Source organism: Aquarana catesbeiana, linkage group LG04 (genome assembly GCF_042186555.1).
Source record: "Aquarana catesbeiana isolate 2022-GZ linkage group LG04, ASM4218655v1, whole genome shotgun sequence".
Lineage (NCBI taxonomy): Eukaryota > Metazoa > Chordata > Amphibia > Anura > Ranidae > Aquarana > Aquarana catesbeiana.
In genome coordinates this window covers 486,193,028-486,218,144 of record NC_133327.1, presented here as the reverse complement: position 1 = coordinate 486,218,144, position 25,117 = coordinate 486,193,028, and the positions used below count along the sequence as shown (strand labels likewise).

The 25,117-nt window shown below is 40.7% G+C and overlaps 1 protein-coding gene across 6 annotated transcripts in view; it reads right to left on the bottom strand.

Annotated features, from left to right (window-relative positions):
* THUMPD2 (THUMP domain 2 tRNA and snRNA guanosine methyltransferase) overlaps positions 1–25,117 on the bottom strand; it is a 571,516-nt gene that overhangs the window by 6,986 nt on the left and 539,413 nt on the right. Inside the window, exon 10 of one of the 6 annotated variants that reach the window (XM_073627646.1) lies at positions 22,846–22,915. The exons of the other annotated variants lie outside the window; for them this stretch is intronic. Within the exon in view, the coding sequence (XP_073483747.1) occupies positions 22,912–22,915 (4 nt within the window). The 3' untranslated portion in view covers positions 22,846–22,911. Of the gene's footprint in view, positions 1–22,845; positions 22,916–25,117 lie in introns of those variants that run through there. 6 annotated transcript variants of the gene reach the window in all.

Genomic DNA, 25,117 nt, shown 5'->3' with positions numbered 1-25,117 from the left:
TAAGTTGGGTAAGGAAACACCTTAGCTGTGCGGGCCGGCTTGTGGGACCTGAAAGGGACCGACACCTCTGTAGATGCCCCCCTGCCGTATCCTATATCTTTAGGGTATCCCGCACCGCTGTATTAAGTGCTCCTACAAGCGCCTTTTCCTGCGCTGACCCGGACACATGGTCATCCTCACTGTCCGAACGGTCCTGGTCTGCATCCTCTGAAACGTTAGAACAGGGCCCGCCTGTCACAGCGGGACCCGAGTCTGAATCAGAGCTTTCCCCAGAAGACGGTGGGGGGAGGGGGCGTTTTTACCCCCTTTACGCCCGCACGCCGCTTTCACCCTGGCAACAAAGGCTTCCCGGACCACCGACAGAGCGTCCATAGGCATTGCAGGGGAACCAGTTGCAATAACAGGGATGTCTGGGGAAGAAGCGCCAGCTTCCGACGCCATGCTGACCCACACTCGCCTGTCACCACTTAGGGACCTAAGGTAAGTCACACAAAACGTCCACCCTGCTAGCTGCCAGAGACTGAGGGAGACCCCGCAGGACTCACCACCCTGACCCAGGTACTGCGCTGTGCTGCTGCTGTCTGCTCTCCCCTGTGTCATCCCGTGTCAGCAAAACTACCTAAGGCTACTAGAAAATGGCTGCCGGCCGCCTCAGCAAAAACGTCCGAAGGCACCGAGAAAATGGCCGCCGAACTTCCAGAGAATGGCTGAAAGGCAAAAAACTGGCCACGGCCCCAGGAAAATGGCCGCAGAGTGCGCAGCGGGCTCCCCACATGACAAACACCCCACCGTGGCCCAGAAACAGGGAAGAGGATGAGCGGACCCCCAACACCCAGCCCAGCCCCCTGCCAGGACCCAGAGCCCCCCGGAGGACCCTCGGCCAGGTACATGCACCGCACCCCCATGTGCCCAGTCACACAGTGATTGCATGGGGAGGAAGGAAGGGACAGGGAGAGAAGAAAGAGAGTGAGAGACCCCCTAGTGGAACCATACTTACACCTCCTGCAGGGACTGCTGGATGCATTCCACAGACAGACCCATCACCCGAGCAGTATGGGATGGCTGTCGGCCATGGCACACTGTGACACAGACAGCAGTAGCCCGGTCATACGTGTGCCTCGGAGCATATAGCTCACCGGCCGCCCCTGGATCAGACGGGGCATGTCGTGGCCGACCCAGAGTGTAGCTAGGGCCTGCTCACGCTCAATGGCCAGGCTGGGGAGACTACCAGGATCTATATTATCCAGCCTGTCACCCAGCCTGGCTGCTGATTGTGGATCACAGGAATCAAAAATGTAGAAAAAAGAAAAAAATTCCCAGGACCAATGGTCCCACCGGGAGCCAGGTCCTTCTCCTACACAGAAAAAAACTGAGCTGCTGGATGCAGTGTGAGGGGTTATAGCCAGTAGGACCGCCCCCTGGGCGGTACTGTGCAAGTGTTGCTGTTTTTAACACTTTCTGCCTAGTCCTCTCCTAAAGGGGTGATATAACCCTAAGGTCAAGATGAAGATGCTGTGTCCGTCAATGAACGAAAGAGAAATATAGAAGCAGACCAGCGCTGTCATCATTTTTATTATGATAGGTATTGTAGGGGCAGATAGTTTCATATAAGCTAATTAGGGCAAATTTGTTTTTCAAGACTTAGGTTAGATAGAGATATTGGGGTTGATTTACCAAAGGCAAATAGGATGTTCACTTTGCAAGGGAGTATGCCAAATAACTTGTCGAACATGTTGAAATTTCACTTTATGAAGAACACCCAGTCACATGCAAGAAAAAAAAAACAGCATTTTCGCGTGAACATAATTGGATGATAGAAGTTAACAAAGCTTCACCTGACTCACTAAGCTCTGGGGAAAAACACGAAACATAGGCAGCCTTTTTGCCTGTAGTAAATCAACCTCATTGTTTTTTTATTTGATATATATGGAACCTTGATATTTAAAATTGTATTAACTAAATTTAACAGTTTGACCTTTCAAAACACCTGGATGCTATCTACAATCTTTACAAGACCTGTAAGCAGAGAGCAAACGTCCAAATCAATATGTTAGCAACTACACTGGCAAGCTTTTGAGAGCATGCATCCCCTATAACACTACTCCACTCCATAAGTCAGTTTTGTAGCAAGCAATGCAACAAGGAGAGTTTAGAGTGGGTGGCCTGTGTACTCCAAGATGGAGTCAAGATCCAAGATGGATTAAACTGAGATGGAGTCAGCAATCCGGTAAAAAAACTTGTGGTGGCCACAGTTATGCACCAGTTATACGTTCATTCATTTGGCTTTGGATTAATAAGGTAGTAGCACCTTACTTTTTTTTTTTGCTTTAGCCCACTTAAAAATATGGAGTTTCCAGGTTCAACGCATCCGGAAAGTATTCAAGGCACTTCACGTTTTCCACATTTTGTTACATTACAGCCTTATTCCAAAATGTATTAAATTCATTATTTTCCTCAAAATTCTACCAACAATCCCCATAATGACAACGTGAAAGAAGTTTGTTTGAAATCCTTGCAAATTAAAAAAAAAAAAAAAATCACATGTACATAAGTATTCACAGTGTAAGTAGGGAAATTACTGTGTTTACCACAAAGTACAATGTGACAAATTGAGTATATGTGAGGATAAAAAGTGTAGCGCTATTAAACGATACCATAGGTAATGGAGGTATCTAAAATTGAACAACATATAGGTGAATGTGAATGAATGTACTAAAAAAAACAATAATGAATTATAGTACAATATAGTGCATCTCAACAAAAAAGATACAATTCAATAAGTACAAATGAATGCAAGATAAGACATTGAAGTGCATATGAAATAGGTGAGTGGTCACTAGAAAGTGAATGCCGCAAAAATAAGTAAAAAAAACAATCCCAAGTCCACCATATGCTAATGGAGTATCCACAAAGTGAACCAGACTGGAACAGCTGGAAAGCTGTAAACAAAGTCTATGCCTGGAGAACAAACTTTAGAGCAGTGAGCTGGAGCCAAATCCCCAGAGGTAGTGTGCATCCTTTATCATCTGAGGAGGGGAGTAGGTACTCTTACCGGAGATTGTGGACCCACGTGCCAGCGGCAGTGAGTCAATCAGGCTTAGGAACGGTAAACCGTAACTCTGGTCAGGGTCACCTAGCGATGCACTCTGCAATCCCGGCGAGGTACACGGAATTCTCACCTGACCGATGCTTGAACATGGGGGTCATAAAAAGAAAAACCGCCTCCACATGGTGTAGATCAGTGGTTATCAACTCCAGTCCTCAAGACCCACCAACAGGCCAGGTTTTATGCATTACCTTGGGGAAGATGCAGACTAGAAAACTGAAATCACTGAGCAGCAAATGATATCACCTGTGATGTATTTCAGTTATCTTGCAAACCTGGCCTGTTAGTGGGTCCTGAGGATAGGAGTTGAGAACCACTGGTGTAGATCAAATTTGAAAAAGTACCATCATCGTCAAGATGTGATCACAGGTATACTGCAATGTATGGAGCTGACTAGCAAATCCGACGCGTTTCGTCCAAGTGGACTTCAACTGGGGTATTAGCCTGCTCCTCCACATTGCGCAAAATATAGACAATAAAAATGTGATCAACAAATAAGTGATCAAATCGGTGTGGCTCCATCCACTGCGCTATAATATATTGCACATAGTGAATTGCATGTGTTCCACGCCTTCGCTTTGGGCACAAATGGGTGGAGAAACATCAGTCACATGACTCCATGCGTGACATAGAAACCTCGCTCTGGTTTATCCCCCATAGTGGGTAACATGCGTTCCACGCCTTACAATGTATGCCATTGAACTGGGCGACGCTGAACTCATAACCGCATGCGTGACAACCAAGCCTCACTCCGGTCAGACGACTTCATCCACAACCCAAATGGCATGCCGACCATGCCTATAGTTAAATAAATGCAAATAAGCAGTCAGACTAATTAACCGCTTACGGACCGCCCGCCGTCATTATACGTCGGCACTCTAAAGAGGAGTAGCATTGTTATGGCAGCAGCTAGCTGCCATAACTCCGGTATCCTCTTCTTCAGTGGGCGGTCCGCTTTAAGATAAATGTGGTCTCTATGGCGGATTTGCTGCAAGATCATGTTTTTTGGACCATATTTAAGAGGTCCTGTCATGCTTTTTTTCTATTACAAGGGGTGTTTACATTCCTTGTAATAGGAATAAAAGTGACAATTTTTTTTAACCCCTTCCCGCCGAGCATACACAGATGTGCGTACTCGGCTTTCCGGGGTTATACCAGGATGATGCCCGCAGCTGCAGGCATCATCCCAGTACCGTTGTTTAGAGCGGGCGATCGGCTATCCGAGTATAACAACCGATGCGGCTAAAAGCCATGGGCGGCTTTGTTCCAGCCTTCTCATTGTAAACGTGGAAGCGACGTCATGACGTCACTTCCTGTTTACTCGGCTGCCAATGGAGCCGGTTTTAAAAAAATACACAGTATTCAGAATCGCCGTTTTCAGCGATCTGAATACTTTGAAGTGCAAAGGAGGGATCGGGGGTCTTTTAGACCCCGATCCCTCCATAAAGAGTACATGTCACCACCTATTACTGTCACAAGGGATGTTTACATTCCTTGTGACAGCAATAAAAGTCATCAAAAAATTTTTTTTTGAAACACAATTTATAAATATCAAAATAAATAGGAAAAAAAATTTTTTTTTAAAGCGCCCCCGTCCGCGCGAGCTCACGCAGCAAAGAAAACGCATACGGAAGTCATGCCTGCATATGTAAACGGTGTTCAAATCACACATGTGAGGTATCGCCGCGATCGTCAGAGCGAGAGCAATAATTCTAGCACTAGACCTCCTCTGTAACTCTAATCTGGTAACCGTAAAAATAATTTAAAGCGTTGCCTACGGAAATTCTTAGGTACCGTAGTTTGTCGCCATTCCATGAGTGCATGCAATTATAAAGCGTGACATGTTTGGTATCTATTTACTCGGCATAACATCATCTTTCACATTATACAAAAAAATTTGGGTAACTTTACTGTTTGGATTTTTTAAAATTCATGAAAGTGTCCCTTTTCCAAAAATTTGCAATTAAAACACCGCTGCACAAATACCGTGTGATATAAAATATTGCAACAATCTCCATTTTATTCTCTAGATTCTCTGCTAAAAAATATATATAATGTTTGGGGGTTCTAAGTAATTTTCTAGCAAAAAATATGGATTTTAACTTGTAAACACCAAATTTCAAAAATAGGCTTAGTCATGAAAGGGTTAAAAGAACAAAGTAAAAATAAAAAATAAAAGGTAAAAAAAGGAAAAAAAGTTTTTTTTTTGCTAGAAAATTACTTAGAACCCCAAAACATTATATATATATATATATATATATATATATATATATATATATATATACATACACACACACACACACAGTGGGGACGGAAAGTATTCAGACCCCCTTAAATTTTTCACTCTTTGTTATATTGCAGCCATTTGAGAAAATCATTTAAGTTAATTTTTTTCCTCATTAATGTACACACAGCACCCCATATTGACAGAAAAACACAGAATTATTGACATTTTTTCAGATTTATTAACCACTTGACAACTGGGCACTTAAACCCCCCTCCTGCCCAGACCAATTTTCAGCTTTCAGCGCTCTCACACTTTGAATGACAATTACTCAGTCATGTAACACTGTACCCAAATGAATTTTTGTCCTTTTTTTCATACAAATAGAGCTTTCTTTTGGTGGTATTTGATCATCTCTGGGTTTTTATTTTTTGCGCTATAAATTAAAAAAGACCGAAAACTTTGGGAAAAAAACGCATTTTTCTTAGTTTCTGTGATAAAATTTTGCAAATTATGAATTTTTCTTCATAAATTGTGGCCACAATTTATACTGCTACATATCTTTGGTAAAAAATAACCCAAATTAGTGGATATTATTTGGTCTTTGTGAAAGTTAGAGTCTACAAGCTATGGTGCAAATCATAAAAAATTGATCACACCTGATGTACTGATGGCCTACCTCCTTTCTTGCGACCCGAACAAGCCAGAAAAGTACAAATACCCCCCAAACGACCCTTTTTTTGAAAGTAGACATTCCAAAGTATTTAGTAAGATGCCTGGTGAGCTTTTTAATATTGTCAAATCTTCATTTTGCAAAGAATTGTGGGGGAAAAAAAATTTTTTTTGTTTTTTTCCCCCCACAAAATTGTCATTGTAATAGGTTATTTCTCTCACATGGCATGTGTATACCACAAATGACACCCCAAAATACATTCTGCTACTCCTTCTGAGTATTACGATACCACATGTGTGGGACTTTTTAACAGCCTAGCCACATAGAGAGGCCCAACATGCAGGGAGCACCATCAGGTGTTCTAGGAGCATAAATTACACATCTAACTTGTTGACTACCTATTACACTTTTGAAGGCCCTAGAGCACCAGGACAATGACACGTGACACTGACGTGGCACTGATGACAGATTCATATATTCACTATCACTATTTATTGTGTTTTGTTGTTTTTTCACTAATACCTTTCCAGCGCCACACTTTGTTGTTCCTTATATATCCACAATAGTCAGATTGTTGTGTTGGCTGCTTCACTTTTTTCCCCCCTTTTTTCAATGAGAGCTGACGCAGCATTTCCCAAACATATTCTTACACTGATGACAGATAGCACTGATACGTGGCACTGATGACAGAAGGCACCAATACGTGGCACTGATGACGGCACTAATGCGTGGCACTGATGACATGTGACACTGATGACAGATGGCACTATGTGGCAATGATGACAGATGGTACTATGTGGCACTGATGACAGATGGCACTAATACGTGTCACTGATGACAGATGGCACTAATGACAGATGGCACTAATATGTGGCACTGATGACAGATGGCACTAATACGTGGCACTAATGACAGATGGCACTAATACGTGGCACTAATGACAGATGGCACTAATACGTGGCACTGATGACATGTGACACTGATAACAGATGGCACGTGACACTGACAGGTGGCACTGATGACAGATGGCACTAACAGGTGGTACTGGGGACAGATGGCACTGACAGATGGCAGTGGGGACAGATGGCAGTGGGGACAGATGGTCACTTTATTTTCCGTTTTTTTTTACACTCACCGCTGCAGCCGTTCGCTCTCCCTCCTCACACGCTGTCCGCTGTCTCTGTGTGAGGAAGGAGAGCCGACGATGAGAGATGATCTCATATGATTACATATGAGATCATCTCTCATTGGAAGCTCCGATCACGCTGTAAACGGCTGCTGTGATTGGCCATTTACAGCGATCTGTGTCTGGCTGTGTCCAAGGAACACGACCAGCACAGAATTTCCCTGATGCGCGCCCGTGGGAGCGCGCATCGCGGAAGTAAGCAGGAGGACCTCCAGGGACGCCCTCCCGGCAATTGACGTCCGCGCTGTAGCCGTCTTTCGGCTATAGTGCGGGCGCGAAGTGGTTAAAAAAGAAAAACTGAAATATCACATGGTCCTAAGTATTCACACCCTTTGCTGTGACACTCATATTTAACTCAGGTGCTGTCCATTTCTTCTGATCATCCTTGAGATGGTTCTACACCTTCGAGTCCAGCTGTAGCCGTCTTTCGGCTATAGTGCGGGCGCGAAGTGGTTATAAAAGAAAAACTGAAATATCACATGGTCCTAAGTATTCACACCCTTTGCTGTGACACTCATATTTAACTCAGGTGCTGTCCATTTCTTCTGATCATCATTGAGATGGTTCTACACCTTCATTTGAGTCCAGCTGTCTGATTATACTGATTGGACTTGATTAAGAAAGCCACACACCTGTCTATATAAGACCTTACAGCTCACAGTGCATGATAAAAAAAAAGGGGGCAAGAGGAGGCCTCCTAAAAAAGATGGTCCGCTCAAGAACAAACTGTTGTGAACCTGAAAAAACTTTATTGTGTCAATTTACTAAATAGAAACATAATCCACTAACCATGTATATTTAAAAAATAGGGCAAAGAAAGTCCTATTGTGTGCTGGTGGCCACCACAGACATTACACATACATCAAAATTTCATGCACTCCCACTCATCAAATTAATGTCACTGAAGACCCGGGTCTGTACAATTTTCATGGGATTCCACAGCAAGGAGATGGCTTCATGAATAATAGACATTCGGTCCTTCTAGGATAAAGTGCAAGTGCTGGTGAAAAACAAGGGTCCCATACAGATGTGAGCCAATGGCTGATTAGGCATATATGTGTGTCAACCGACAAGGAGAAAGGGGGGGAAGAGCGTCCTGATTGATTAGTGAACGACTGCAACTCCAAGGGGGGGAGGGGGAGGAATGGTGGAGAGGGAGCAGCCTCACATGTATAGCATTGAAGATAGACGGAGGATAGCCATAGATAAAGTGCCTCCTATATGTAAGGGTACATTTTAAGCTCACCGTCTGACGTCTTCAGTAAAGTCAAGGGCTGCTGATGACCGCACTCATGTGGGTAAAAGACACGTTCATGCGGCGTATAAGTTTATTGTAGACGTGAGCTGTTACTTCCAGGTATCCTCCAGCAAGATGTGCGGTGAGTCACAAGGTTCAAACATACTGACATTTCATACCTAGTAGATTAAGCAGTCATAGGGAACACTCAGAGTCAATGTTCACCGCAAAGGCTCCGTCTGATGTCCAAGATCAGGTTGAGACAATTAAAATGTTCACATCCAATTTCGGGAATATCCTTGTTGATGTGTGAAAGTCTGTGTGCCACCTGCACATAAGTCAGATGCTGAGCGCTTTCGCTTGTTTCCAAGCTTCCTCAGAGCTTAAAATGTACCCTTACATATAGGAGGCACTTTATCTATGGCTATCCTCCGTCTATCTTCAATGCTATACATGTGAGGCTGCTCCCTCTCCACCATTCCTCCCCCTCCCCCCCTTGGAGTTGCAGTCGTTCACTAATCAATCAGGACGCTCTTCCCCCCCTTTCTCCTTGTCGGTTGACACACATATATGCCTAATCAGCCATTGGCTCACATCTGTATGGGACCCTTGTTTTTCACCAGCACTTGCACTTTATCCTAGAAGGACCGAATGTCTATTATTCATGAAGCCATCTCCTTGCTCTGGAATCCCATGAAAATTGTACAGACCCGGGTCTTCAGTGACATTAATTTGATGAGTGGGAGTGCATGAAATTTTGATGTATGTGTAATGTCTGTGGTGGCCACCAGCACACAATAGGACTTTCTTTGCCCTATTTTTTAAATATACATGGTTAGTGGATTATGTTTCTATTTAGTAAATTGACACAATAAAGTTTTTTCAGGTTCACAACAGTTTGTTCTTGAGCGGACCATCTTTTTTAGGAGGCCTCCTCTTGCCCCCTTTTTTTTTTTCTCATATATATCTTTATGGTCCATTGAACAACTATCTGATAGCTTGTTAGCTACACACCATTGAGTTAATTGACAAATGATTTGGGTAACCTTAGGGGTATAATTAATTTGATTAATTGTTTCATTGGGTGGTAAATCCCCCTTTCCCCTATCCGTCTTCCCCTGAACCTATTCTTGGATGAATTAAGGTGTCCTCTCCTCTTTTTTCTGTATAGCTCACAGTGCATGTCTGAGCAAATGAGAGTCATGAGGTCAAAGGAACTGCCTGAAGAGCTCAGAGACAGAATTGTGGCAAGGCACAGATCTGGCTAAGGTTACAAAAAAAATTTCTGCTGCACTTAAGGTTCCTAAGAGCACAGTGGCCTCTATAATCCTTAAATGGAAGACGTTTGGGACGACCAGTATCCTTCCTAGAGCTGGCCGTCCGGCCAAACTGAGCTATCGGGGGAAAAGAGCCTTGGTGAGAGAGATAAAGAAGAACCCAAAGATCACTGTGGCTGAGCTCTAGAGATGCAGTCGGGAGATGGGAGAAAGTTCTAGAAAGTCAACAATCACTGCAGCTCTCCAGCAGTCGGGTCTTTATGGCAGAGTTGGGCCGACGGAAGCCTCTCCTCAGTGCAAGACACATGAAAGCCTGCATGGAATTTGCTAAAAAACACCTGAAGGACTCCAAGATGGTGAGAAATAAGATTATCTGGTCTGATGAGACCAAGATAGAACTTTTTGGCCTTAATTCTAAGCGGTATGTGTGGAGAAAACCAGGCACTGCTCATCACCTGTCCAATACAGTCCCAACAGTGAAGCATGGTGGTGGCAGCATCATGCTGTAGGGTGTTTTTCAGCTGCAGGGACAGGACGACTGGTTGCAATCGAAGGGAAGATGACTGCGGCCAAGTACAGGGATATCCTGGACGAAAACCTTCTCCAGAGTGCTCAGGACCTCAGACTGGGCTGAAGGTTTACCTTCCAACAAGACAATGACCCTAAGCACACAGCTAAAATAATGAAGGAGTGGCTTCACAACAACTCTGTGACTGTTCTTGAATGGCCCAGCCAGAGCCCTGACTTAAGCCCAATTGAGCATCTCTGGAGAGACCTAAAAATGGCTGTCCACCAACGTTTACCATCAAACCTGACAGAACTGGAGAGGATTTGCAAGGAGGAATGGCAGAGGATCCCCAAATCCAGGTGTGAAAAACTTGTTGCATCTTTCCCAAAAAGACTCATGACTGTATTAGATCAAAAGGGTGCTTATTCTAAATACCAAGCAAAGGGTCTGAATACTTAGGACCATGTGATATTTCAGTTTTTCTTTTTTAATAAATCTGCAAAAATGTCAACAATTCTGTATTTTTCTGTCAATATGTGTCAATGTGCTGTGTGTACATTAAAGTGGAGTTCCACCCACTTTTACAACTCTTCAGCATCCTTCACTAAACTGTGCACTGTAAACGAATTGGATATTTTTTTATTTTTTTCTCTACTGTATATCTGCTGTATTCATTTTTCACTTCCTCCTCCCTGGCCGTGGCCCATCGCATCATTTCCTGTTTGCAATGCCTTCTGGGAAGGGGCGGCAACTTCCTCTGACACTGCCGTTGCTATGGAAACCTGACCTGAAACCTATTACACTGCTTGTGCTGCACTGAGCATGTGCAAGATCTGCAAGGATGAAATGCAGGAAGAAATACAGTCTGGCTTCAGATTCCCACACTTAAGATGGCCACGGCCTGCTGTAAGTTTATAAAATAACAAACGACTGCTATAAACTAACAAAACAGACCTTAGTTTACAGACTAACTTTACTAGAATACATTAAGCTTGTGTATTATAGGGGTATTTTTATTTAAAAAGTATAATTTTGGCCGGAACACCACTTTAATGAGGAAAAAAAATGAACTTAAATGATTTTAACAAATGGCTGCAATATAACAAAGAGTGGAAAATTTAAGGGGGTCTGAATACTTTCCGTCCCCACTGTGTATATATATATATATATATATATATATATATATTATATATATTTTTTCTAACACCCTAGAGAATAAAATGGTGGTCGCTGCAATACTTTTTGTCACATCGTATTTGCGCAGCGTTCTTACAAGCAAACTTTTTTTGTGAAAAAATACACCTTTTTGAATTAAAAAATAAGACAACAGTAAAGTTAGCTAATTTTTTTTTTCATACGGTGAAAGATAATGTTATGCTGAGTAAATTGATACCAAACATGTCACGCCTCAAAATTGCACCCGCTCTTGGAATGGCGACAAACTTTTACCTCTAAAAATCTCTATAGGCGAAGTTTAAAAAATTCTACAGGTTGCATGTTTTGAGTTACAGAGGAGGTCTATGACTAAAATTATTGCTCTCGCTCCAACGATCACGGTGATCACTCACATGTGTGGTTTGAACACTGTGGCGCTGCTCACGTATGCGTTCCCTTCTGCACGCAAGCTCGGTGGGACGGGGCTCATTAAAAAATGTTTTTCTTATTTATTTTACTTTTTATTTTTATACTGTTCTTTAAAAAAAAAAAAAAAAAAAGTGTCACTTTTATTCCTAATACAAGGAATGTAAACATCCCTTGTAATAGAAAAAAACCTTACAGCACCTCTTAACCACTTCCCTACCGCCCACTGTCATATGACGTCCACATGAACACTCTGTCCCTCTGGGCGGGCATCATAGAACATCCTTATCTTTCCGGCGGTATAGGGGGCGCGCGCACGTGCCTGCCGTGTCACTCGGGAGCCGATGTGCATGCCAGGCGGCCACAATTTCCCGCCGGGCACCCACGATTGCTGGTGACAGAACAGGAACGTGGATCTGTGTGTAAACACAAATCCACGCCCTGTCAGGGGAGAGGAGACAGATCGTGTGTTCCTAGTATATAGGAACACCGATCGGTCTCCTCCCCCTACAGTTAGAATCACTCCCTAGGTAACACAGTTAACCCCTTGATCTCTCCCCTAGTGTTAACTCCTTCCCTGCCAGTGACATTTATACAGTAATCATTGCATATTTATAGCACTGATTGCTGTATAAGTGTCACTGGTCCCAAAATAGTGTCAGAGGTGTCCGTTGCAATGTCGCAGTAACGATAAAAATCGCCATACTAGTAAAAAAAATGTAAAAAAATAAAAAATGCCATAAATCTATCACCTATTTTGTAGGTGCTATAACATTTGCACAAACCAATCAATATACGCTTATTGCGATTTTTTTTTTACAAAAAATATGTAGAAGAATACATATCATCCTAAACTGATGAAGAAATTAGTTTTGTTTTTTAAAATTTGGGATATTTATTATAGCAAAAAGTAAAAAATATTGTGTTTTTTTCAAAGTTGTCGCTCTTTGTTTATATCGCAAAAAATAAAAACCGCAGAGGTGACAAAATACCACCAAAAGAAAGCTCTATTTGCGGGGAAATAAATGATAAAAATTTCATTTGGGTACAGTGTTGCATGACCACGCAATTGTCATTATAAAAGGTTACAGCGCTGAAAGCTCAAAATTGGCCTGGGCAGGAAAGGGGTGAAAATGCCCTGTATTGAAGTGGTTAAAGACCTCAGATCTCATATTTACACGAAAATGCAATTTAAAAAAAAATGTCCCTTTTAGAGCTATGGGCAGAAGTAACGTTTTGACGTCGCTTCCGCTCTGCAATGGTATGGAGACGAGCGGGGGCCATCTTCCCCTCAGTCAGCTCCATACCAAAGACCGAGAAGGATACGATTGCTCCGCACCCCTCTGCCGCTTACCTGAGTAATCAGTAGCGGCGGAGGGGTGTGGAGCATGGCAGGGGGGTGGGCCCTCTCCCACCACCGATAAAAGTGATCTCGTGGTGAATCCGCCGCAGAGACCACTTTTATCTGAAAGCTGACCGCCTGCTGAACAGGATACTGGGGTTATGGAACCTAGCTGCTGCCATAACAACGATAATCCTCTTCAAACAGCTGACGTATAACGATGACGGGAGGTCGGAAAGTGGTTAAACTGTAACTATAACTAACTGTTAAATAATAGTTTATATCTAAAACCAATGTAGACTGAAGAACTAAACCCATGGCGTCAAAATTAGCATATATACCAAAATCTATGTAACAACGTGGAAATAGACATAAAACAATAAAAAATTAATAAAAAAAGAAGAAAAAAGTGAAAGGGAAAATAAATGTATTAAGCTCTATTAATGGAGTAATTAACGTCCCAATCGACATTCATACCAAAGGGTGAGTAAGATTTTAATTCATAAATCCAGAACGTTTCTAGGTGATACACCCCTCTGAGACTAGAGTTGCCTCTCTAATAGAGGACAAATTTATCAATAACCTGTAATTGAGTTCCAGATAGATCCTTATTGTGGTAGCCTGAATAGTGTCAAGGGACACTACAGTTGGTACAACCTTTTTTAATACTGGCCAGGTGTTCATTGACTCTTACTGAAAAAGTTCTAATGTTACGCCCGACATACTGTTTTTTCATGGACAAGTTATCAGATAAACTATATATCGGGTAGCGCAGGTAGTGAAATGTTTCATACGATAAGTACAATGGGTGGCGGTAGATGCTAAAGCTTCAGACTTCCTCCTCCCACCGGTGTTGTGTAAACACACATTACACATGCGGCAGGGGTAGTAACAATTGCAATCCTGAAAGAAAGGTTCTCATGGGGGTATCAATAACATTGGGAGCAATTTGACCCCCCACAGGCTGGGCCCCCCTGTAAAATGACTCCTGTATGTTCAGGGAGAACTGGGCCCAAAAACCTATCGTTCTTATGGACCTTCCAGTGTTTACTGAAAATTTCCCGTATTTGCCTAAATTAAGAGGAGAATGTGGTAAAAAATGACCACTTAAACTTAGTGTCTTGTATGGGTTTAGGACGGTCTGTAAATAATGTACTCCTATCTAACAAGGAGGCCCTATTTATTTATTTATCAAGATCCTGATATATAGCCCTTCTCAAATCTTTTTTTCAAAATCTGAGACTAAAGATTGAAATCGGTTACGTTAGTACAGTTGCGTCGCAGTCTAAGGAATTGGCTGTGCAGAATTGATTTTAACCACTGACTGTGATGGCAACTGACTACCGGAATGTAATCATTCCGATCAGTGGGTTTAAAATACGCCCTGAATTCCAGTTGTTGATTAATTACTGATATTTCAAGGTCCAAGAAATGTATAGTGGAATGGCTAGCTTCATAACTCAGCGAAATGCCTCTATTGTTGTAATTGAGAAGTGCCATGAATTTGCAAAGAGAATCATGGTCACCCCTCCAGAAGAGGAGGTCGTCTTCTATGTACCTGGTCCAAAGGACCAGCTCTGGACGCCCTAGTGTATAGATGACATCCTCCTCCCACTTGGCCATAAACAGATTCGCCAAACTTGGGGAGAATTTGGCCCCCCATGGCAACACCCCTCTGTTGTAAATAAAACGTATTGTTGAACTAAAAGTAATTATGTTTCGTTTGCAAAATAAGGGAAGTTGCATAACAATCCTGTTGGACTAAAGAGAGAGTTGCATCTTTGGACAAATAGTGCTTCACTGCTGAAAAACCAAGATCATGAGGGATGCACGTGTATAAGGATGCAACATCAGCTGTTACAAGTAAAGTAAGAGGTCATCCCAAAAGCTGACTCCCTCTAAAAGTCTAATAGTGTTTTTAGTATCCTTAAGGTATGAGGGGACTGATTTTACAAGGGGTTGGAGTTGAAAATCAATATAACATCCAATGCGGGATGTGACTGAGTCAATCCCACTGACTATAGGACTTCCAGGGGGATTTACATGATCTTTATATAATGTATATAAGAATTTATATATCTGCGCTTGGTTAAGAAAATCAGCAGCTGAACACTATAACCCAGATATTGGGCATGAAAAATTGTGCAAAAATAAAGAGTGCAGCGCTAAATTAAACTGAAAACTTAGATGACATACTGCCTAGACGGTACATAGAAGACATGCTCCTCCTCTGGAGGGGTGACCATGATTCTCTTTGCGAATTCATGGCACTTCTCAATGACAACAATAGAGGCATTTAGCCGAATTATGAAGCTAGCCATAACACTATACATTTCTTGGACCTTGAAATTTCAGTAATTAATCAACTGGAATTCAGGATGTATTTTAAACCCACTGACCAGTATGGTTACATCTCACCCATCATATGAAACATTTCACTACCTGCGCTACCCGCTATATAGTTTATCTGATAACTTGTCAATGCAAAAAACAATATGTCGGACGTACCATTAGAACTTTTTCAGTAATGCTCAATAATGAACACCTGCCCAGTATTAAAAAAAGGTTGTACCAACCATAATGTCCCTCAACACTATTCACGCTACCACAATAAGGATCCACCTGGAACTCAATTTCAGGTTATTGATAAATTTGTCCCCCATTGGAGAGGCGACTCTAGTCTCAGAGGGGTGTCTCGCCTAGAAACGTTCTGGATTTCTGAATTAAAATCGTACTCACCCTTTGGCATGAATGTCGATTGGGACGTTAATGCCTTCAATAATAGAGCTTAATACATTTCTTTTCCCTTTCACTTTTTTCTTCTTCTTTATTTAATTTTTATTGTTTTAGATCCATTTCCATGTTGTAACAGATTTCTGTATATATGCGAATATTGACTCCATGGGTGTAGTTCTTCAGTCTACATTGGTTTTGGATATAAACTATTGTTGTCTCACAACCCAGTTTAAATTACATTTTACTATAGGATTGTGTTATTAAAGTGATTCCGACTGCTTATTTGCATTTATGTTGCAATGATTTTACCTGTAAAATCCTTTTCTTGCAGTACATCATGGGACACTGAGCACCATAGCAATCACTGTGTGGGTATATAGGCACCTTCAGGTGATGGACACGGGTATACTCAATACAGGAAGTTCACTCCCTATATAACCCCTCCTCCTACCAGGAGTACCTCCAGTTTTTGTAGCAAAGCAATATACCTAAACCCCAAAAGAGGGGAGGGACCTCTGTGTCCCATGATGTACTCCAAGAAAAGGATTTAACAGGTAAGCTGTTATAAAAATCCTATTTTCTTTATCGTACATCATGGGACACAGAGCACCATAGAAATCACTATGTGGGACGTCCCATAGAAATGCTATTTGAGGGGAGGGAGAGACAACACATAGGGCACCCCCAGACTTGAGGACCTATACTGCTGCCTGCAGCACACTATGCCCAAAGAGGATATCCTCATGCTTTCTTACATCCGCCTGATAAAACTTGGTGAATGTATGTACTGAAGACCAGGTTGCGGCCTTACAGATATGAGCCATGGAGGCCTGGTGAAGCACTGCCCAAGAAGCACTAACCGCTCTAGTAGAGTGCGCTTTGACCTGAAAAGGTGGAATCTGGGGGCGCATGCGCGGGGTCTAGCGGAGCAGACATGCATTGCTAGAGCTCCGCACCGCTGAGGAGAGGAGAAACGGATAAAGCGGAGACTGCAGGCTCAAAAGGTACCCAATTGAACCTCTTTGCCCCTGGGAACAAACTGTGAAAGTTTGGGCAGGAAAAATGGTACTGGGAGGAAGCCGTGGCAAAACTAAAAATCACCTCACAAAGAGCTCACAGGCGCACACCGCAACTAAAGCGGCGCCAGTCACCTCACCATATACAGCATCAGTGCGCTCTCAAAGACAGAAAATGTCACAGCAAGACTCTCCATTTGAGTCAGATACAGAGCAAATCCTCTCACAGAATTCTCCACAAGCCTCCTAGGCATCCCCAGCAATACTATTACAATTTGAAAAAATGCTCCATAAGGCTTTAAAACAAACTTCAGAACAAATAACAAACAGCCTAACTAAAGAAATAAGAGAGCTGGGAAACCGCACCGCAGCCTTAGAAATAAAAATAGATGAAATTGAAATGACAACTCAAGATAATATAACAGAAATAGAAAACCTAAAAGAAGAGAATTTAATACTTCAAACTAAGCTCGAAGATTATGAAAATAGAGCCAGACGTTCCAACTTTCGCATAAGAGGAATTCCTGAAACTGTGACAGACTTGCAATCTACAATTACTGCTCTATTACAAGAACTAAAGCCAGATATTCCTATTGAACGCTTGGAACTGGACAGAGTACATAGAGCCCTCACAGCAAAAAAAAAAAAAAAGATGGACCCCTCCGTGATATAATCACAAAATTCCATTACTACAGGACAAAAGAACAAATATTAACTGCTGCAAGAGAAAAAAAGGAACTTAATTTTCAAGGTCACAATTATCAAATTTTTGCTGACCTATCCCAACTTACTATTACTAAAAGACGCTCCATGAAACCCCAACTAATGGAACTGCAACGTCACAACATTATGTATCAATGGGGATTCCCCTTTTCTGTCAGATTTACTTACCAAGGTACAACTTACAGAAGTAGATCTGCAGATGAACTACAACAGATCAGACCCTTTTAAAATTGAATCTGACAGAACCCACAAGCAGCAATTCCTCTTCACGCAGAAGAATGGCGTCATCTTCACCTTCAGGCAGTTCTCAGAAAATTTCTGAACAAAATGGAAATCAACATTCTCAAAAAAGAGACCATTATGCCACGACATCCATGGACCAAGAAGATTCAATGGACTGACAACTTAAATCCTAGTATCTCTTCAATGTACAATGTACTTAGAGATGGTTCTCTATAAAATCTGTAACTGTAACTGAATGTAACTTCAATCTGATAATCAAACATTGTGTGGGATTATGTTACATTCAAGTTATATTTCTTATTACTACTAAATGTAAAAAGGAATTCCTTATTCAGTTGTCCAAATTCTGGTAATAATAATAGATAAATTACTTTCTATGACAAAGGTGGAAAAACTGATCCAGAAGTAATGGAAGCTTTTTCTTTTCTTTCCACAAAACAAATATATTATTACCTAATTAGTTCCTAGAATTTTGTTTTCGTTTGAGCTAATCTATTTCAATACAATTTTAAATCTATGATTTATCATATTTAAACAAATACATATGATTAAAATATGTAATTGTTTACTCTAATAGGGTTAAAATCCCCAAAATACTAAAAATTATCTTCATCCATACCAAAGTTATAAACAGTACCTTTTTGACTGAATTATTTAACCTAGAGTATTATTAACCATACACAACCACCCTGGAATAACTAATTCTAACAATATATTATATCTTGCACTCTAATTATTGAGTCATCATCTTGATGCTTTTATTATAGCACTTCTCTCCTGTAAGCGGAAGATCCGTGTACCCCCATTAGCCTTCCTCATTCTCCCAACTTTATTATGTGGGAGTGTGACGAAAGCATTTATTCCCCTGAGAGAGATATTTATTCTCTTTCACGGGCAACTTGTGATTACTTACAAATAATAATTTATACAATGTATCACCTAATCTTATATGTTTTTTGTTTACTCTTTACTCCAGACTTCACTAGATACTTTCTATCTTTTCATCTCTTCAGTCCACACAGGTTGATCTGGGCAGTCAGCATTGCATAATGAAAAGTAAGTCAAAACTTTTTGATCTGTTACCATGGCACCATTGAATATCCTATCCCTGAATGTTCAGGGAATAAATGTACTTCAGAAAAAGGACCAAAGCTTTCCGTACTTTCCATAACAAGAAGGCCCACATAGTGTGCCTCCAAGAAACACACTTCACCAAAGATTCCACACCAAAATATATATCTCCTTTTTATCCACAAATTTTTATGGCTTCAGCCAGTACCAAACAAAGGGGAACTCTAATTGCATCTCACCGATCCACACCATTCACCTTATCATCAGAAATTAAAGACCCAGAAGGTCGATACCTGATACTAATGGGTTATATAATGGATACAGCAGTCACTGTGATTTCCTACTACGCTCCTAACAAACAACCTACACTGTTCCTCTCACACACATTACAAGTGATTAATATGCACAAAATGGGAACAGTGATTATGTGCGGGGATTCGAACCAGGTCCTCCTCCCATTTCTAGATAAATGACCTTTTACACCATCCAAAATAACCTCTAAATTACCTTTCTCCCAACTTCTTTCTAAATACAATCTGGTAGATTCGTGGAGAGAAAGTAACCCGATAAAAAATAAATTCACTTATTTTTCACATCCTCATCAAACCTTCACCAGAATAGATCATATTTTTCTAACAATAGGAATGATACCAGAAATTATTGCGTCAGATATAATTTTGATTCCTTGGTCTGACCATAACGCAGTATACACTACTATAGCCTCAGCAATACCAAAAGCGCATGACCCAACTTGGTACCTACCGGACATAATGCTCAAACACCCATTACATCAGATGGCCATTGAACAAGCTTTAAAAGAATACTTATCAATTAATAATACACCAGACATCTCCCCGATAACATTGTGGGAAGCTCACAAGCCTGTCTTGCGTGGTGTAATACAAAGACAAATGGCGCTATTTAAAAACGGGAACGCAAAATTCTAGCAAAAAAGCTAGAACTAAATTTTAATGCAACCTACATATCATTCTAAGATAATCCATCTCAGAGTACAAAATCTCATCTGGAAAAAACTAGATTGGAATACGCTCTATTTCTCACAGAATCAGTAGATAAATCCCTCAAATGCTCTAAACACAATTTCTACATGAATACAAACAAACCAGGCACATATTTGGCTCGGGCATTAAACTCAACTAACAAATCTTTCAAACCTATACGTTTGAAATTATCAAAAGACGTTTATACTTGTAATCCAGTTAAAATAGTCCATAAAATTCACTCACATCTTGCAACCTTATACAAGTCTAACAAAGAATTTAACCTTACAGATGCTGAATCTTTTTTCTCAAAAATTACCTTACCTGAGTTGTCTCAGGATCAAAAAAACAGTTTGGAAGAGCCTATAACTATAGATGAAGTTGCTAACGCCATTAAAGATCTAACACTTAACAAAAGACCGGGCCCAGATGGATACTCGGCTCTATATTATAAAAAATTTTCAGAAATCCTCTCCCCTGTTCTCACAAACTTTCAACAAACTTCTAGAAGGACATTCTTTTCGTCAAGAAACACTAATGGCAATTGTATATATGATCCCAAAACCTCTTTCTGATGATACTTCCTGCGTAAATTATCGGCCCATTTCTCTATTAAATCTTGATATCAAATTATTAGCAAAAGTATTAGCAAACCGCCTTAATAGTGTTATAGGAAAATTAATACATAGAGATCAAGTAGGCTTCATGCCAAATAGACAGGCAGGCGATAATGTACGCAGGGCAGTGTTATTGGCACATATTGGTAAAAAACGGAAAATCCCTTTATGTTTTTTATCTCTTGATATTAAGAGGGCATTCGATACAGTATCCTGGCAATATATGCAATATTCCTTACAAAAATTGGGTTTTGGACCCCACTTCTTAACATTGATTACAGCATTGTATAATAAACCCAAAGCCTATATAAAATATGCTGGATACAAATCTGATGCCTTTAATATCGAAAGAGGCACCCGACAAGGCTGTCCATTATCTCCCTTATTATTTGCCCTTTTACTCGAACCCATTGCCCAATACATTAGAACAAACCATACTATAACTGGCATTGAAGTAGGAGGTATTACACACAAAATATGTATATTTGCAGATGATATATTACTTTTTCTATCATCGCCACAGGTTTCTGGTCCCAACCTAATGCCCGTTCTTGATGGATTTGCAGCCTTCTCCGGCCTTATGATTAACCCTAAGAAATGCCTAGTGCTCAATATTTCACTTTCAAACATGGAACTAATTCCGGCGAAGGCTGCACTCCCATTCACCTGGGCAGAAAAATCAATCCCATATCTTGGAATTCAATTAACAGCATCTCATTCTGACTTATTCTCAACCAACTATCCTCCAGTATTAAGACAGATCACAAATCTATTAAAACAATGGTCGCAAATTCCTTTATCCTGGATAGAAAGGATTAATGCAATTAAAATGACTATTCTACCCAAATTACTATACCTATTCAGAGTCCTCCCTATTCCAATTCCTTCCTATTTTTTGAGACTAGTGCAAAAAAGAGCAACTTCGTTTATTTGGGGCTCTTCCATACCACGTATACCTATAAACACACTACATCTTCCCAAAAATAAAGGAGGCCTGAGAAATCCTAATTTTACTAACTATTACAGAGCAGCTCATTTGGCCAGTCTCTCCAAGTACCACACAAAACAGTAAATCCCATTATGGGTATTTATAGAGGCTACAGAAAGTGACCCTCTGTTAATATCAAACTTGTTATGGCTTGAACCTAAAGATCGCTCCAAAATTCATAATCCCATAACTAAACACTTTTTATCTCTCTGGGATAAACTAAAATTCAAATATCAATTACAATCTCCACACAATCCTCTCCTATCTTTTATCAGAAATCCGGCCTTTTATCCGACATGGATCTACCCGAATTCATTTAAAGCTTGGACAACTTCAGGTATTCAAACACTACACGATTTTATGGCATCTAAATCATTCCTTCCATTTCCAATGCTTAGAGAAAAATATGATCTACCAAACTCTGAGATATTTAGATATCTCCAAATTAAAAATTTCTTTACACCATTCCTAAATGTGGAAATACCGTTATCCCAATTATCCATTTTTGAATCAATCTGTGCAAAAGACCCATTTGCTAAAGGAATAATTTCGTCACTTTATAATCAACTATATGGAGTCATAAATTTCAACAAACCTACTTATGTTCAGAGATGGGAGGAGGACCTGGGGCGAACTTTAGGGGACACGGAATGGTCTAGTATATGGCTCACATCTAAGTCATCTTCACCCAATATTTTAGCACTGGAGGCAAATTATAAAGTCCTAACCGTTGGTACCTTGTACCTGCCAGAGTGGCCAAATATTCACCTAATACCTCAGCTCTTTGTTTTCAAGGATGCCCAGACATAGGCACACATTTACATATATGGTGGACGTGCCCAGTAATCCAAATCTTCTGGAAGGAGGTCTTCGTGATTGCTTCTAAAATATTCAAAAGGACAATACAACCAGATTCATGCATAACTTTACTTAACTTAAAACCGGAATGGTTAACATTTTCTCAATTCAAACTTATGATCCAATTACTAACGGCTGCAAAGCAAACAGTGGCCAAGGCATGGAGATCCCCTACATTGGTTCTAGCAGAAACAATTCAAAGAATGAATAACACAATGTCTCATGCCAAGATGGTAACTATCGATAAAAACCAAATTCCAAAATTTGAAAAACTGGCATCCTTGGATAAAACAGTTTCTGTCAATTTTCAATGACTCTGTTCTTTTGCCATGGTAGCAGATTAAGTGAATTATAGAAACATCCATTTTAAGGCTTCTGGGAGAAGCCAATGGACAATAAGTTGGCGGGCGGGACAACCTTGTGGACCATACCTCTGTCTTTCTATCCGTTTTCTTCCTTTTCTTTCCTTTCCTCCACCTCACGTTTAAAGCTCATTATCAGAATTTATCTGATCTATACACATATTACCTGTAAATAATATATATAGATGGTATAAATCAGTTAAATACCTCCAAAAGAAACTAATGTAATAATTTCTACCTTTATTTTAGGTTTTCATGTACCCGATATATAATATTTGAAATTTCATGTTACATACTTATACAAAATCTACTGTAAAACAATGAGCTTACTTTATAAATCCTTGTAAACTTACTTCATGTATCTTTATATTATTGTATACTTAATAAACTTCTTTTGACAAGGAAAAGGTGGAATCTTACCCCTTAAATCATGTCTGAATTATAACCTGCCAAATCCACTTAGCGACAGTGGATTTCGACGCTGCCTGTCCTTTCTCTTAGGACCATCTGGCAGAATGAATAAGACATCAGTCTTCCGAATCTGAGCAGTCGTCTTTAAATAGACTTTGACCGCTCTCACCACATCAAGACAATGTAGTGACTTCTCTTCCCTGGAACATGGTTTTGGAAAAAACGATGGCAGGGCAAAATCTTGGTTCAGGTGGAAACCTGAGACCACTTTTGGCAAAAAATCTGGACGAGGGCGTAACACCACTCTGTCCTTATGAATTATCAAGTATGGCTCTTTACAAGAAAGAGCAGCCAATTCCGAAACCCTACTTGCTGAGGATATAGCAACCACGAACACTAGCTTCCTTGTCAGAAGGACTAAGGGAATATGCTGTATCGGTTCAAATGGCTGTTTTTGTAACACTGACAAATCTAAGTTCAAGTCCCAATGGTTCAAGGGTGATTTAACTGGCGGATTAAGCCGCATCATCCCTTGGATAAAACCCTGGACTAAAGAATGTGTAGCAAGCGGTCTTCGAAATAAGACCGATAAAGCTGAGACTTGGCCCTTAATAGTACTCAAGGCTGTAATGGAAATTTGTAAGTTCTGTATATAATTGTATTGTATTTTGTATGTATTGCACACTGCCCTCACTGTGCACACGGCACTAATAATATTTTCAGTAAATGTTTACATTCTTTTGAGTCCTGATTAGAATAAGCCTGCCTGTTACCATGAATGTACAATTGTAATATTAATGTGATACCTACGTAATCATGTGCATAAAAACCTTCAATTGCGTCATAATAAAGCAGAACAGTTATTTGGAAAGATGCTGAGTGTATCTTTTGTGTCTGTTCCCTACTGCAGTTGTTATTATTAATTTGGAACCACTAATCAATATGAGGATAGGAGTTGCCTATCATCAATTTAACCGAGTCAGCATGGCGAGCTTTGCCTTAGGAGGGGATTCCAGGTGACCCTGAGTATCCGAAACGAGGAGCTTGAGACGATCCGGGAATTTCTGATAATCAGCCGGCTGAGGTAAGCCTTTTGCTTACATTTGAGTTATCAGACTTCCTTGATCGGTAAGGCATTTTCGGGACAAAGGGTTCCTATTTTACTCCCCTTAATCGAACTGTATTGATTGGTGGTTATATGTTATGTTGTCCCTGTCTATTGTCCATCGGAGTGTTATAGATAAGAAAGGGAAGAATGGTGCTGTTCACAGGTATATGTAGTACATCTGCTAGATAAAGTAGTTTAGAGGCAAGAGGGTATAGGCACAAGTAGAGAAGAGAGAAGACTGACCAGTCATTATGGGCATTGAATTAAGTAAGGGAATGAAGGGTAAGAGACCCTCAAAAATGCCCAGCGCAAGAGGAGCGCTATATATGAACCAAATGTGCGGTTCCGCCTATACTGAGCCCCTAGATTAATGGTTAGAGTGGACAGGGATCCACAATGGGTAACTGGGTTACCAAGGTCCACAGGGACTAAGAATCATGCAGAGTAAACAGCTAGAGAAACAGCTATCTATGTGAGCAGGATGGATCAAGGGTGACATTAACACTAGACAGAAAGGGACATTTTCATGTTAAGTTGTGGGATGAATTTGGGGTCAGGCACTACAACTATTAGAGTCAGAAACAGAGAAATGAGAGGTAAAACAGAATACTTTATATGTTGTCAGAGAGGGAAGATGGGATGAGTACTCTGGCTGCCTGTCTGATCATAGAAGCTAGATATAAAAGATATCTGAACAAAATAAGGAATGCAGAATTTATGCAGGGAAATATTAAAGAGCTAAAAGAAAGTGAGAGAATGTGATATGCATGTGTTGTGTACAAATGGGAAAATGTAAGCGATTTTAGAGAGATATTGGTGTATGTGTGTGCGAATGCTGGGACCTTTAGT